This window comes from Littorina saxatilis, linkage group LG5 (genome assembly GCF_037325665.1).
Source record: "Littorina saxatilis isolate snail1 linkage group LG5, US_GU_Lsax_2.0, whole genome shotgun sequence".
Classification (NCBI taxonomy): Eukaryota; Metazoa; Mollusca; class Gastropoda; order Littorinimorpha; family Littorinidae; genus Littorina; species Littorina saxatilis.
Window position 1 is genome coordinate 58,689,825 of NC_090249.1, and position 16,262 is coordinate 58,706,086.

The following is a 16,262-nucleotide window of genomic DNA, read 5'->3' on the forward strand; positions in this document are numbered from 1 at the left end:
CCTGATGACGGAACTTCAAACAATATCATAGAACTTTTTTCTTTCTTTACAAATTAAAATAGAATATGAATACCCTTTCAAAAGTCTGTCGCTTGCAAGCTTGTGCTCATACTGTCAATGAAGACATCTATCCAGGTTTCCCAATTGCTTCGTTTCCGGCCGATTTATGTGGAGCACGCGCGTGATGCGCACAAAAAATATTGGCGGTCTAGAAGTGTCGTCTGCGCAATGATCGCGGCAGCTTTCTTGACCGCCAAGGACGACCACTCACGTTGTGAGACGTCATTCGTTAGACCTCAATTAAAGCAAATGAAAGGTTAAAAGCAAGAAAGACAATGGGCCACGGAAAAGGAAAAACCAAAGCAATGCTATGTCTCTGCAACAAATTGATCCGACACGCACAGACTTTAAGCTCATCTAAACAATGGTAGAGCGGTAGAATATGAATTCTGCTTGATATTTTCATGTTCAGTGAAATGTACAATACATGTACTTATTATCTAGAGAGAAAGGCAAGCAAATCCAAGGAACAAGCGGCAGGGAGTAGCTCTATCTACACCCTGCTATTTGAAAGACAAAACAGTATCATCAACCAACGATCAGGCTCACCTACCAATGTGCCTGTTAAGTTTACCAATCAAAAATAAAGGCTTGCTGAATTCATGTAATACCACAGCAAAAAATGTTGACAATAAAAATCACAATGACAAAATATGTATATATAACAAAAAAATTCTCTTTAAAGTGATGAAGAAAATTATGGTCATGAGTACAAAACACACAAAAAGTACATGAATGTGTGCATGAACACACATACACACACACACACACACACACACACACAGACTTACACATGCATGCAAGCACGCATGCACACACACACATACACACACAGAGGCAAAAACACATCCATGTACATGTCCTTTTCCATCTCCATCATCATAAAGACAATGCAACAATAACAAAAAATCGTTGTATACTACAATGTACTTTAACACATTGATCTTAACAGCAAGCAACCTCAAATCTTACAAATGTTTTAACAAGTAGCTAACATGCTAGTTTACCAGTACCAAGAAAAGAGATCTGCCTGTAAACATCTACATAATTCTTTGTCACTGTGGTCATATCCTCGGCGCAGCTTCAAAGATACACATTTCCTCTCAAAGAAGTGTTATAAAATGGGTAAACGTTTCTTTACTATTGCTATTGAACTTTTGAAACTCTATTAGACGGGCGCAGTGGCGTGGTGGTAAGACGTCGGCCTCCTAATCGGGAGGTCGTGAGTTCGAATCCCGGTCGCTGCCGCCTGGTGGGTTAAGAGTGGAGGTTTTTCAAATCTCCCAGGTCAACTTATGTGCAGACCTGCTAGTGACTTAACCCCCTTCGTGTGTACACGCAAGCACAAGACCAAGTGCGCACGGAAAAGATCCTGTAATCCATGTCAGAGTTCGGTGGGTTATGGAAACACGAAAATACTCAGCATGCCTACTCAACGAAAGCGGAGTGAAGCTGACTATGCTCTCAGAGCATAGTGTGGGGAACCCAAATGGGCAAACGAGCTCACACGTAACCAGAAAATTCTGGAACGCTGAAGAAGAAGAAACTGTATTATATCAGACAAATAGATAACCAGGATTTTATTTTGAATGAGAAGGGGAAGAAAGGAAATCAAAATAAGTCCTCAGATATTTCCCAGCATTAAAAAGAAATAACACAACAGACTTTTTGCCCGCAATATCAAAACCAAAACCAAACATTCTGGTCATGAAAAGTAGAGTACCATTAAAATTCAACAGAAATTCAAGCACCTTTCAAACATTAACAAGCACAATCAAAACTTAAGTTTATTTGTGCACATCACAGAAGCATATAATGTTTCTGCTAATGAATACTTCATAAACAAAAAAAGTAAACACACACAAAATGCCATTCTTAAACAGGTTTTACAAAAGCAGTGCAATCTGAAAAAGTTTATATTAATGTACAAAACAATAAAACATACTCACACTCACTCCATATGATAGGTCACATTAATGAGTAACATTACAGACCTATCAAGCCTACACTTTCCTTACCAGCTGCTTCATCAAACTTCACACTCGGCCTTTGATGTCAAACGTGTTATTTTCTTCTTGAAAACACACATGCACGCACACACAAACCACATATTATGTACACACACACATCATGAGTATACTGAGTTTAAAATGAGTACCTTAACATGGTTTTGAAGTCAAATGGAAAATGCTATAATGTTTTGATTCTAAGATTGCGTAACTGTACATGGTTACTGATAACTTTCTCTTCTGCCTAATACTCATTGCGCTTTATCACCATACATACTGAGAAGCCTCAAATGCTGTAATACAGATGGACAGTTTACATCTACACTATTCGCATCCTCAAGCACATGATAAGAGCACAGCCTAAGTTTTACATGAACGCTCAGGTTATCACTCAAAAGGGTTAAAAACAAGTAGTTTTATACAAATAAACGACAAATAACAAATGACTAAGAGGGAGGTACATCTATATGATATGTGCTTTGTCCCTAGCCACAGCCATTAAATATGCTGTACCTGTGCATTCATGCACACCTCACACAAGTGTTTGTGCGCATCACATCTGGCTCAGTAACTGATGAGCATGATTAAATGTACATACAGTACTGAAGAAATACACAGTCTTGTATTTTGTCATGCGGTGATGTATGTTTGTTTCTCTGCTACAAATAAGAAAATGCCTTGCAAATCTAGTGCAAATTCCACAGGCAGAGCTCTATTTACCTTGAGCAAAAGAACATTGGAATGCAACCCTAGAAGCAGACTTGTGAAAATGTAAAGAATCTTCAAAGCTACAAAGATGATCATGAAATATAACAAACTGATAGGAGTTTGCAAGAACATTGACTTACTCAGTTTAATTTAAAAAAAAAAAAAAATCCTTCCTCAAAATCAAAACATGTGTTTTTTTCAAATCAAATATCATTTGACAGCTGTGAACAGAAGTAAACACCCCCCACCCCCCACCCCCCCCCCCCCCCCCCCCCCCAAAAAAAAAAGTCGCGTAAGGCGAAAATACAACATTTAGTCAAGTAGCTGTCGAACTCACAGAATGAAACTGAACGCAATGCCATTTTTCAGCAAGACCGTATACTCGTAGCATCGTCAGTCCACCGCTCATGGCAAAGGCAGTGAAATTGACAAGAAGAGCGGGGTAGTAGTTGCGCTAAGAAGGATAGCACGCTTTTCTGTACCTCTCTTTGTTTTAACTTTCTGAGCGTGTTTTTAATCCAAACATATCATATCTATATGTTTTTGGAATCAGGAACCGACAAGGAATAAGATGAAAGTGTTTTTAAATTGATTTCGACAATTTAATTTTGATAATAATTTTTATATATTTAATTTTCAGAGCTTGTTTTTAATCCAAATATAACATATTTATATGTTTTTGGAATCAGAAAATGATGGAGAATAAGATGAACGTAAATTTGGATCGTTTTATAAATTTTTATTTTTTTTTACAATTTTCAGATTTTTAATGACCAAAGTCATGAATTAATTTTTAAGCCACCATGCTGAAATGCAATACCGAAGTCCGGGCTTCGTCGAAGATTGCTTGACCAAAATTTCAATCAATTTGGTTGAAAAATGAGGGCGTGACAGTGCCGCCTCAACTTTCACGAAAAGCCGGATATGACGTCATCAAAGACATTTATAAAAAAAATGAAAAAAACGTTCGGGGATTTCATACCCAGGAACTCTCATGTCAAATTTCATAAAGATCGGTCCAGTAGTTTAGTCTGAATCGCTCTACACACACACACACACACACACACACAGACACACACACGCACATACACCACGACCCTCGTCTCGATTCCCCCCTCTACGTTAAAATATTTAGTCAAAACTTGACTAAATATAAAAAGAAAAGAAATCTAAGACAGCTCAGGAGCGCCAGCAGCGATGATCTGACGAGACAACCACTCCAGCCCGTCAGCCAGCCCCTCGCCCGTCTTGGCACTGCAGCCCTGGAGATGCCAGCTCCTGTTGCAGCACATCTTGAGCAGGCCCAGCTTTTCCGTCATCTCTTCTATGCTGGCGTGGTTCTCTGCATCCTGTAACAAAGTGTTTATTGTCATTGCTATTGCTATTGTTACAGCACATCTTGAGTAGACCCAGCTTTTTCGTCATCTCTATGCTGGCGTGGCTCTCTGCATCCTGTAACAAAGTGTTTATTGTTATTGTCATTGTCATTGCTATTGTTACAGCACATCTTGAGTAGACCCAGCTTTTCTGTCATCTCCTCTATGCTGGCGTGGCTTTCTGCATCCTATAACAAAGTGGTTATTGTTATTGAGCACATCTTGAGTAGGCCCAGCTTTTCTGTTATCTCCTCTATGCTGGCGTGGCTCTCTGCATCCTGTAACAAAGTGTTGCTATTGTTATTGTTATTTTTCACTCGTGTGTGATTTGTGACAGCAGCATTCACACATAGACACACTACCATGTACACTCAAACCCAACCAAAGAAAACCAACAACAACAACAACAAAACAAACCCAAACCCAACAACAACAAAGAAACTACAGAAGATCAGACACAGATTATCCACGGATACCACTGTAAACAGTGATGGAATGTACAACTTTACACCACTGTAAACAGTGTTGGAATGTACAACTTTATACCACTGTAAACAGTGTTGGAATGTACAACTTTACAAGTGGTCTATTTTGAGTTTGCCCCAGCCTAGCCTCCCTCTTGCCAACTCCAACCTCACCACCCGCCCCTTCCCCCCTTCCCCCCATACACCCCCCTCTCCCCCTTACCCCACACCATCCTATCCCCTATCCCCGCTCAGTATAAACCAAGATGTTAACCTGAATGACTGTCCATTTAAATAGCATGAAAAATGTGTACCTGTTTGTTTGCAAAAATGAGAAGTGAGGCCTCTTTCAGTTCTTTCTCCTGCACCAGCTTCATCAGTTCGTTCTGAGCTTCTTGCACTCGATCTGGGTTGCTGGTGTCCAGCACGAAGATCACAGCTGCAACACACACACAACACATCTGTAACACACACAACACATCTGTAACACACACACAACACATCTGTAACACACATAACACAGCTGTAACACACACAACACAGCTGTAACACCCACAACACAGCTGTAACACACACACAAAACACTGTAACACCAGACCTGTTTACCCTGAAATGAGGCAAGTGGAGCAAGGCCATGCTGAATGTGGAGTTTTGGGGATTCAAAGTGGAGTTTACATGTATAAAACCATGGAGTAAATATATTGCTGTGAAAACTGTAAGAAATTTAAAAAAAAGAGAGTATTTTCTGACCTTTATTCACTGCTGTTAAGTGTTTGATGAGAAGATAACTTTTTCATCAGTTTTCTTCAGATCTAGCTTGAGTTGATAGGGACTTGTAATAGGCACTTTTCATTTTTTTCAGTTGATCAACGATTATGTCGCACATCATGGCTTCCGCCCTCACTGTGCTAGTCTCCAATGAATCGCTATGGCTGTCCTGCGACATCACAAAGAAAGAGCCTATTCCCGTTTGTTTCTGTTTGTCGTCAGGTGCACTAGCAAACTGTGTATGGGATGCTGACTGCACGTGGCGAGTGCAGTCGAACAGACCACCGTGCTGGCAGGAAAAGTCCCATTTGCACAAGGAGCAGTGGACGAAAAATTCTCCCTTTCTTGACGCTTGTAGACAAGGGTATTTGTCGTTGTAACGTGTTGGTCTGAGTTCGTTTACGTAACATGCCAGATGGATGCAGATAATAGTCATTCATACAGAAGGACAGCCGACATCGTGTGTAGCAGGAAAAGGAAGGTATTTCATTCCTACGCATGTCTGCATACCTAATTAACCAAGGGGAATTATTCGTCAGCATACTTCCTGATAGTATAGCAGCAGTTATCTCCTCAACAGTCGTGATAGTTCTTTTTATATTTCTGTGAATGGACATCAGAAGCACTTTTTTTTCCATTACATGTTTTGCTGGTATTTCCTCAACGTCACTGTCGTCAGTCTTGCAAACGCGCTTTCCTGAAGACGCCATCCTTGAAAAAGAGAAAGATTTTGAAAACGAGGCTGCGATAATGCGTTCAACTGGGAGTTGATTTGAAACTGACATGCCAGCCGCAGCGTGCGGGCAGAGATCTGATTGGAGCTATTGTTAGACCGCGCTGCGAAAAGTTGACTCAAGTTAGGCTTATGCACTGAACGATCGGTACTTGGCTAAAAACAGAGTTGGGGAATTCGAAATGCGGAGTCTCACTTTGAGCTGCGGAGTAAAAAAAATAAAAAGCGGAGAAAACTCCGCTCAATGCGGGGGGTAAACAGGTCTGTAACACACACACACAACACAGCAGTATCACACACACAACACAGCAGTATCACACACACAACACAGCTGTAACACACACACACAACACAGCTGTAACACACACACAATACACTGTAACACACACAAACACAGCTGTAACACACATAACACAGCAGTATCACACACACAACACAGCTGTAACACACACAACACAGCTGCAACACACACACAACACAGCAGTATCACACACACAACACAGCAGTATCACACACACAACACAGCAGTATCACACACACAACACAGCTGCAACACACACACAACACAGCAGTATCCCACACACAACACAGCTGCAACACACACACAACACAGCAGTATCACACACACAACACAGCAGTATCACACACACAACACAGCTGCAACACACACACAACACAACTTTATTTGCTTGTTGGGCTTGGATATGGCACAGGGGAAACCCCCCTTTTGAGACTTGGCGAAATGTGAGAAAATCAGGTCATAGAAAGGGGGAAGTCTTAAGATGGGGTAAATCTACACAGGTTATGAACAGAATATCTGAAAAAACAAGGTCTTAAAAGGGAGGGAGTCTTAAATTGGCCTGTAAATGTTCAGAATCACAAGCCAGAAGCTAGTACACCATTTTTTTTTAACTTTCAGAACTAGATTCATTTGACACACTTCGTGTGAAAACAAAATTCGTAAATGCTTCTTCTTCAACCAACATGCCGACAATACAAGTATAAAGAGAACAGTTGTGTGTTCTACAACAAAATAGACAAGACACCTTGTGTGTTGAAGAAGTAGTGTTTCCACAAAGGTCGAATCTTGTGTTGGCCTCCCACGTCCCAGATGGTGAACTTGAAGTTTTTGTATTCCACCGTCTCCACATTGAAACCTGTCACACACAAAAAGGAAGATTGACTATAAATGTTGGTAACAAAAGCAGTGTGCACACATGAACAACCCAGATAATGTTTACAATCTTGCTAACAAAAGCAGTGTGCACACATGAACAACCCAGATAATGTTTACAAACTTGGCATCATAAGAGCACCCAAATTGCCTTCTGTGAACAATTACTTCCCTTGGACTGTAAACCACCAACACTTCTGGCAGCTCTAATCAGACTCAGAGATCACAACATAATTCACATCATGAAAACAAGGCAAAGGCACACAGCAAGTCTTCTCTTGAAGCCAGGTCTTGGTGAAGAAATGTTTTAGCTACAGTAGAACCCCCATTTTAAGACCCCCCCGATCTAAGACCCCCCGATCTAAGACCCCCTGATCTAAGACCCCCCGATCTAAGACTCCCCGATCGAAGACTCCCTCCCTTTTTAGTTTAAGACATTGTTTTCTCAGATTTCTGTTCATAAGGCCTAAAAAAAAGAATAGGTGCGGTTACGGTAACCCGACCTACCCTATTTTTAGGGGCCGACCCTATAACTTTTTATTACATTTGTCAAAAAAAATTAGAAAAAAAAAGAAAACGCGTGCAGAAAACGCAATGAAAGCGAAAGCGCCCGAGTCGCACACTTATTTCCCTGTCAAGTAGGTTTGATTTGTACACATTAGAAAAAAGGTAAAAAAAAAAATAAAAAAAGTGATTGCCTACCTTCCTACCCTATTTTTGGGGGCTATGTTACCGTAACCACACCTATTTTTTTTTTTGGCCTAACCTCTGTAAATTTACCATTTTAAGAATCCCTCCTTTTTTGAGACTTTTTTTTAGATCTAAAATGGGGGTTTCCACTGTACTTTCATGGTAAAACTTAAATATTTCAACAATAAGACTTTCATAAGTCATTAGTCTAGAAAACATCACCATCAACCTCATAACTGTTTTGTTTTTTTAACTTTCAGAGAATCTCACCAATAGTGGGTATGGTGTTGACAAACTCATTTTGTTTCAGCTTGAAGAGCAGACTGGTCTTGCCGGCTCCGTCCAGTCCCAGCGTCACCACCCTCATCTCTATCTTGGGTCCGATGTGTACACGGTTATCCTGCAACAAGAATGTTTATACAGAACTATACCAAAGAGTGTAGCATAGAAAACGTACAACAAAATAACATGAAAAAACCCAAAACACCCACTGTGGTGCATATGCATATATACATTGTTCGTGTACAATTTTACGGAAGGAAGATTTCATGTAACAAGCGCAGTCATTACGTTTTTATCAATAGTTAACAAGTAACATTCCCAGAGCAGGTTATTTCCCCTAAAAAAGGAAAAATAATAGTCTTTTAGAGAAGACACACTTTAAAGCAAAAATATTTGTTTCTCACGGAAAGTGTGTCCGTTTCTTTAGCACCCTGATCAGTGATGCTTGCTGCACCTCAAGTATAAAACTGTAGCAGTTCTTTCAACAATGTGTTCATCATCTTGGTATCAACCCTGTAGCAGTTCTTTCAACAATGTGTTCATCATCTTGGTATCAACCCTGTAGCAGTTCTTTCAACAATGTGTTCATCATCTTGGTATCAGCCCTGTAGCAGTTCTTTCAACAATGTGTTCATCATCTTGGTATCAGCCCTGTAGCAGTTCTTTCAACAATGTGTTCATCATCTTGGTATCAACCCTGTAGCAGTTCTTTCAACAATGTGTTCATCATCTTGGTATCAACCCTGTAGCAGTTCTTTCAACAATGTGTTCATCATCTTGGTATCAACCCTGTAGCAGTTCTTTCAACAATGTGTTCATCATCTTGGTATCAACCCTGTAGCAGTTCTTTCAACAATGTGTTCATCATCTTGGTATCAACCCTGTAGCAGTTCTTTCAACAATGTGTTCATCATCTTGGTATCAACCCTGTAGCAGTTCTTTCAACAATGTGTTCATCATCTTGGTATCAACCCTGTAGCAGTTCTTTCAACAATGTGTTCATCATCTTGGTATCAACCCTGTAGCAGTTCTTTCAACAATGTGTTCATCATCTTGGTATCAACCCTGTAGCAGTTCTTTCAACAATGTGTTCATCATCTTGGTATCAACCCTGTAGCAGTTCTTTCAACAATGTGTTCATCATCTTGGTATCAACCCTGTAGCAGTTCTTTCAACAATGTGTTCATCATCTTGGTATCAACCCTGTAGCAGTTCTTTCAACAATGTGTTCATCATCTTGGTATCAACCCTGTAGCAGTTCTTTCAACAATGTGTTCATCATCTTGGTATCAACCCTGTAGCAGTTCTTTCAACAATGTGTTCATCATCTTGGTATCAACCCTGTAGCAGTTCTTTCAACAATGTGTTCATCATCTTGGTATCAACCCTGTAGCAGTTCTTTCAACAATGTGTTCATCATCTTGGTATCAACCCTGTAGCAGTTCTTTCAACAATGTGTTCATCATCTTGGTATCAACCCTGTATCAGTGGGACCTCCCTTTAACTCATTGTCTCCCAACTATCTGACCTGGTACGGATATATCCGTACACACAGTCACTTCCTGTAACGTCGATCTATCGCCTGGATTCCAGCGTGTTGATACAGTTTTTACACAGTTACTACAATTCTGAGTGACCTGCTGCAGCACAGCTGGTCTCGGCTAAAAACAACTTGGTCAACATAGGTGGGGTAGAAAATGTTAAGACCCCCAAATTTAAGATTCTTTCCCCCTTTTAAGATCCTGTTTTGTCAGACGTTCTGTTCATTACTCCTTCGAAATGTTAAGACTTCCTCCCTATTAAGACCAGATTTTCTGAGATTTTTGAGGGTCTTAAAAGGGGTGTTTCACTTTCTTTATTTGGTGTTTAACGTCATTTTCAACCATGAAGGTTATATCGCGACGGGGAAAGGGGGGAGAGGGGATAGAGCCACTTGTCAATTGTTTCTTGTTCACAAAAGCACTAATCAAAACTTTGCTCCAGGGGCTTGCAACGTAGTACAATATATTACCTTACTGGGAGAATGCAAGTTTCCAGTACAAAGGACTTAACATTTCTTACATACTGCTTGACTAAAATCTTTAAAAAAATTGACTATATTCTATACAAGAAACACTTAACAAGGGTAAAAAGAGAAACAGAATCCGTTAGTCGCCTCTTACGACATGCTGGGGAGCATCGGGAAAATTCTTCCCCCTAACTCGCAGGGGGGAGGTGTTCCACTGTATCATCCCTATATCAGTGACATTGTACAGTGCTGTATCATCCCTATATCAGTGACATTGTACAGTGCTGTATCATCCCTATATCAGTGATATTGTACAGTGCTGTATCATCCCTATATCAGTGATATTGTACAGTGCTGTATCATCCCTATATCAGTGATATTGTACAGTGCTGTATCATCCCTATATCAGTGATATTGTACAGTGCTGTATCATCCCTATATCAGTGACATTGTACAGTGCTGTATCATCCCTATATCAGTGATATTGTACAGTGCTGTATCATCCCTATATCAGTGATATTGTACAGCGCTGATATTGTACAGTGCTGTATCATCCCTATATCAGTGATATTGTACAGTGCTGTATCATCCCTATATCAGTGACATTGTACAGTGCTGTATCATCCCTATATCAGTGATATTGTACAGTGCTGTATCATCCCTATATCAGTGACATTGTACAGTGCTGTATCATCCCTATATCAGTGACATTGTACAGTGCTGTATCATCCCTATATCAGTGATATTGTACAGTGCTGTATCATCCCTATATCAGTGATATTGTACAGTGCTGTATCATCCCTATATCAGTGACATTGTACAGTGCTGTATCATCCCTATATCAGTGATATTGTACAGTGCTGTATCATCCCTATATCAGTGACATTGTACAGTGCTGTATCATCCCTATATCAGTGATATTGTACAGTGCTGTATCATCCCTATATCCGTGATATTGTACAGTGCTGTATCATCCCTATATCAGTGATATTGTACAGTGCTGTATCATCCCTATATCAGTGATATTGTACAGTGCTGTATCATCCCTATATCAGTGACATTGTACAGTGCTGGTACCTTGGTGAAGGTGATGGGGATGGTGGGCTCCATGGCCAGTTGGTCTGGCAGGTCTACTAACTGTTGTTGTTGTTTCTGCACTGTGTCCAACAGATTGCTCACCTCGGCCTTGGCTAGCAATACCTTGGTGTCATCCTGAAACAATCATCATCATCATCATTGTCTTCACCATCATTTGTACTGCATGTGCTGACCAGGTATTGGTATGACAGTGTCCTGTGAGGTGACCTTCATGGAATTTGGGCTTGCTTTCTCCCTAGGCCTGGGGAAAGTGAGCTGCCAAAAGGTGTGGTGTTACCCAATTGTTTTCATGCATGCATGTACTCATGTATCCCAACGCTGAGACTTTCGCTGTGTACCGTAAAAGTCGACCTATAAGACGCACCTGGGTATAAGCCGCACCCCCCGATTTTTAAAAGAAAATCAGAAAAATCCATACACAAGCCGCTCCGGCATACAAGCCGCGCCTAGAAGCAAAGTTCAAGTCAAGAAACATCGAAAGTCAACGAAAAAAAACCACACACACACAAAAACGAACCGGCTAACTTGTCAGTTTTGCACTTTACTTTCAGCATCAGATGTTGAGTGATTGACAGAACTCTGGACTATCAAACTGTCCTCTCGTCCTGCACACAGCACCTGTAGTTAGTTCTGTAAATCACTCAACATCTGATGCTGAAAATCCGCTGAAGTCGGACTCCTCAGTGTCGGAGATGAACAAGTTCAGAATGGCTTCTGGCACAGAGTCACCGGAAGTGTCACTCTCGGCCCCACTGTCAGTGGCTGTCGTGTTGTCTGCTCCAGTGATGATAAACGTTTCAGAATTTCTGTTAGTTCTGTTAATGTTTCAACCTCTAAAGGCACACAGTCTTTCTGGGTGCATGGGCACTCCTTGGATTTTCACAGAATTCAGTCACGGAATGCTTTGTTTTAGGAGATGTGCGTGTTGCTGTTCTCTGTAGTAGCAATGCGAAGTGATCGATCAAAACCGGTGTATGGCAACGTGCAACCCATTACTGTGTGAGTGTAAGTTATTGTCATGCTTCAAACTTCCGGAAAGAAGGTGAGTGAGTGAATTGAGGTAAACACAGCTGATTCAAGGCCATTACACAGCGGCGATCCAACTTCCGGAAACTAGGTCACTGAGCGAAGTCGGATACACGCCACTGATTCAGAAAAAGTCATTCATAAGCCGCACCGCCTTATAAGCCGCAGGGGTCCATTTAGGGAAAAAAAGTCGCGGCTTATAGGTCGACTTTTACGGTACTTCAGATCTTTATCATGTGCACGCGTGCACACAGGGATGTTCGGACACAGTGGAGAGTCTGCGCAAGTTTAACTCTGAGAAATAAATCCGTTGTCTTTGTTTGACGGTATTATTAACTGACTGTATTATTATTAAGGAGGTAATACGTCCATAATGTCAAGTATTGTAATCTGCATGCTATGTTAAGCTCCGGCCTTACTTGTAGGAGAACGGTATGTTATATGTCCGTCTGTCTGTTATGTCCTAATGCTGTGTGTTGTGTATACTTGCCAAACATATCTATTATAAATGTTGATGGATGAATGATGATAAATTGTAGACGGATGCATGTTATTGATTAAAAGCCCCACAATGATGTGCTTGGCGAAAAAAAAACACAAAAAAAGAAGAAATAAATCCGTCACGAAAAGCAACAACTGGTTTGAAGCCAGCGCCGCAACCGACTGAGCTATCTCCCCACCACAACACCACAATGAGGCCACAATAATAATTATTATAATAATGACAGCTTATAAAGCGAGGACTACAGTAATCTATGCTCTCCGCGCTTTACATATTAACTATAAATGAAAACCTTCTATTTAACATAACATCAAACACATTCTAACAAAATAACAGAATGGCAGAATACCTGCTGCAAGGTGGCCTCACACTGCAGACACACCGCCTGTATCTGGGAGAGCAGGATAGCCATGTCCTCCTGTTGTTGTCGCAACATGCACAGCTTTTCACGGATGTGGGTGTCAACTGCAGCCAGCGCTGCGATCTCCTGGCGGTTCAGGTTCTCGCGCAGCTCGTGGAAATACTGTTTGATCTTCAGTCTGGCCTGCTCTGCAGTCCCCACAACCTACATGAAAGTAAAACAGCTCGTTACTGAAATGCTTGGTTGAGTACAGACATAAAATCTGTGGAACAAACCAGAAAGGATAAAATTAGTCAGTAAAGTCATGGTAACAATGATTGATTGTATTCGCAACTGTCAGGAAAAAATTTATCTTATCATAAAAGATTGATGTTCAGCCACTTGGTCTAAAAAGAAGCGGTGCTTGACTCTTACTTTCAGTCATGACTGTTGAGTGTTCTGCTGTGCCTACCGCTGCCAGAAAATATTTCTTCATTCTTTGAAGACTACAGTTACTTAACAGAATAACACAGTCTTCATTTAAACATGCAGACAAAGAAGACCATAGGTCAGTTAGACATAGACTGAAATATATATAGGTCAAAAGTCTCTGGCTACAAACAAATTGTAAAGTCAGAGAGCTCTTATATGTCAAAGCAATAAGACAATGGACCGGCCGGGGATGAGAACACTGCATCGAATCAATAAGACAATGGACCGGCCGGGGATGAGAACACTGCGTCAAATCAAAAAGGTATGCATCATCAACCGAAGCCTGTGATCAATTCTGAACATGTTAAAATTTTCTTTTTTTGTTGAACAAAATCCACTCTGATTCTTACCTGTTGTGCTGTGGCAGAGCCATCAGTGGCAGGAACGACGTGCATGCCCCCCTCTATGTGCTGAATTACGCCATGCAGTCTTCGTGCCGACTCTGTCACTTCCTCTCCAAAAGACTTGACGTGTTGCACTGCATTCAGGATGGAGCTTCGGACATTTTCCGCCTCTGTCTCTAGTAGTGCATGCTGGAAGCAAACCAAGCTGTCTGACTATAGCTACATGTATGAGACTATAGCTACATGTATGAGACTATAGCTACATGTATGAGACTATAGCTACATGTATGAGAATAGAATTTTGCAAGACAACAACAATAGCAGCAAACAATAAAAACCCTTCTTCCCACACAGGTCTACTATCCAGAGCACTCACACACAGGCACACACACAAATAAATTGCAAATTCAAAGAATCTCACATTTGATTTGAAGTTACTATTATCACATATAATACACATGGGAATAATATTGCAGAGTAAATATTGCAGAAGTAATTAAATAAAAAAATCATAAAAGAATGAATAACTTATGCAAACCCTTGTGTTGCGTACCTTGTGCTTCATGTGTCGTCCATAGTCCTTGCAGATGTAGCACATGAGCGGCGAACACTTACACTCGTCCTCCAGGCAAGCAAACTCCACCAGGTGCTGGGGATGGTACACACACTTTGGGTTCTCCTTGGGTTTTTCAGAAATGGGTACACGCTTGTGACGCGCCAGTGTCCGTGTGGAATGTGAGGTCTCAGAGCACTCGATGCAAAGATGCGTATCACAGATGGTGCAGTACAGAACAGCAACATGCTGCTCATTCTCATCACACAGCACTGAAAGCTGCCACACAAACCACAGAATTTTGAATTATTTTGATTGATTTTCTGCACAACAAAAATTTTTAAAACATTATAAAAATCAAAATATGATTTTCTTTACCATTTTTTATTTCAATTGATAACCTACTGTGTTCCATGAAGAGGATTTTATTCTGATAACAGAAATGTGTTTGAAGATCACAGATACTGAGATAGCACAAACACATGACAACTGTGCACATCACAACTACATGTGAGCTTCAGTCCATTATAATAGTCTTTGTCCAAGTACCATGATTTAAGTTTAGCACAAACATTTTTTAATCAGTTCTGAAATCCTGAAGATTAGCAGACTGTTGGTGTTAATTTTGAACAAGAAACTATTAGTATTAAAAGCTCATTCATGAGCAATGAAGCCCAACCCTCTGTATAATAGACCAGTCAAACAAAATAAGCCATATAGATGTAGTTATAACTGCAAACAAATCATACTTTTCTACCTAAAAATAAAACATAAAAAATGTGAAAGAAGTTTAAAAAACAAAACTCTTAGTCCTACACTTTGTTCTCTGGCAAGAATGCTGTCAGAAAGGATGCGACATGGAGTTTGCTGTGGATTCTGCAACTTCTCAAGCAACTCCAACAAGGCAAAGTTCTTCTTCAAACCCCATATACCCGAGTCTCCGATCTCTGTGGGCTGACGATCATACGGACAGAGCAGGGTGCGACCATGGAGAGGAAGGCGGGTCAGACATTGATGGCAGACCGTGTGACCACATGTCAGCAGTCTGGGTACTTTGTCGCCTTGGAACAGGAAGATTTCGTTGCACACTCGACATTCTGATATCATCTGTGGAATACAGCACGCATACAGTACATTAATAATCAGTTCAGCAGCACCAAACAAAAAGTGGCAACCAGATTATGTACAGTGATGATCGACCTCCAAGTCCAACACTGAATCAAATGTGGTAAAAAAAATACAAGGATAAGTTCATAAATAAGGCTGATTTGCACAGCGCAGACCTCACACTGACAAACAAATGCCACAAAACAATAAACATCCACAAGGAAGACGAACACAACATGTATTATCACTGTGACCTGAGATGACATTTGACATGATTTAGTTGCATCTGAGTGTTCAACTTTTGCACTGCAGTTAAGCTTGAGTTTCAATGCTGTTGAAAGTGCAATACTGTACGGATGATCAGTGCAAAGGCTCAACTGACGCAACATCACTTACATGCTCAGGTTGGTTCTGACACTGCGTGAGAGGGGTCAAAACAGAAACTGCATCGTACCGCAGTGATCCACGAGACGCCATCTTCCATGTTTATGATCTCAGCAGAAAACAGTTCAATTTTGCTTTATAAAT

At 40.7% G+C, this 16,262-nt stretch overlaps 1 protein-coding gene across 1 annotated transcript; it reads right to left on the bottom strand.

Moving 5' to 3' along the window:
• Positions 1-3,061: 3,061 nt before the first annotated feature.
• LOC138967556 (E3 ubiquitin-protein ligase TRIM23-like) lies at positions 3,062-16,211 on the bottom strand. Its single transcript, XM_070340134.1, has 10 exons — positions 16,131-16,211; positions 15,444-15,734; positions 14,628-14,906; positions 14,081-14,263; positions 13,248-13,463; positions 11,350-11,484; positions 8,253-8,382; positions 7,165-7,275; positions 4,932-5,056; positions 3,062-4,126 (listed from the first exon to the last, which is right to left on the bottom strand). Exons 1-10 carry the CDS (start codon positions 16,209-16,211, stop codon positions 3,947-3,949), a joined length of 1,731 nt encoding a protein of 576 aa, XP_070196235.1. The 3' UTR covers positions 3,062-3,946.
• Positions 16,212-16,262: the final 51 nt, after the last annotated feature.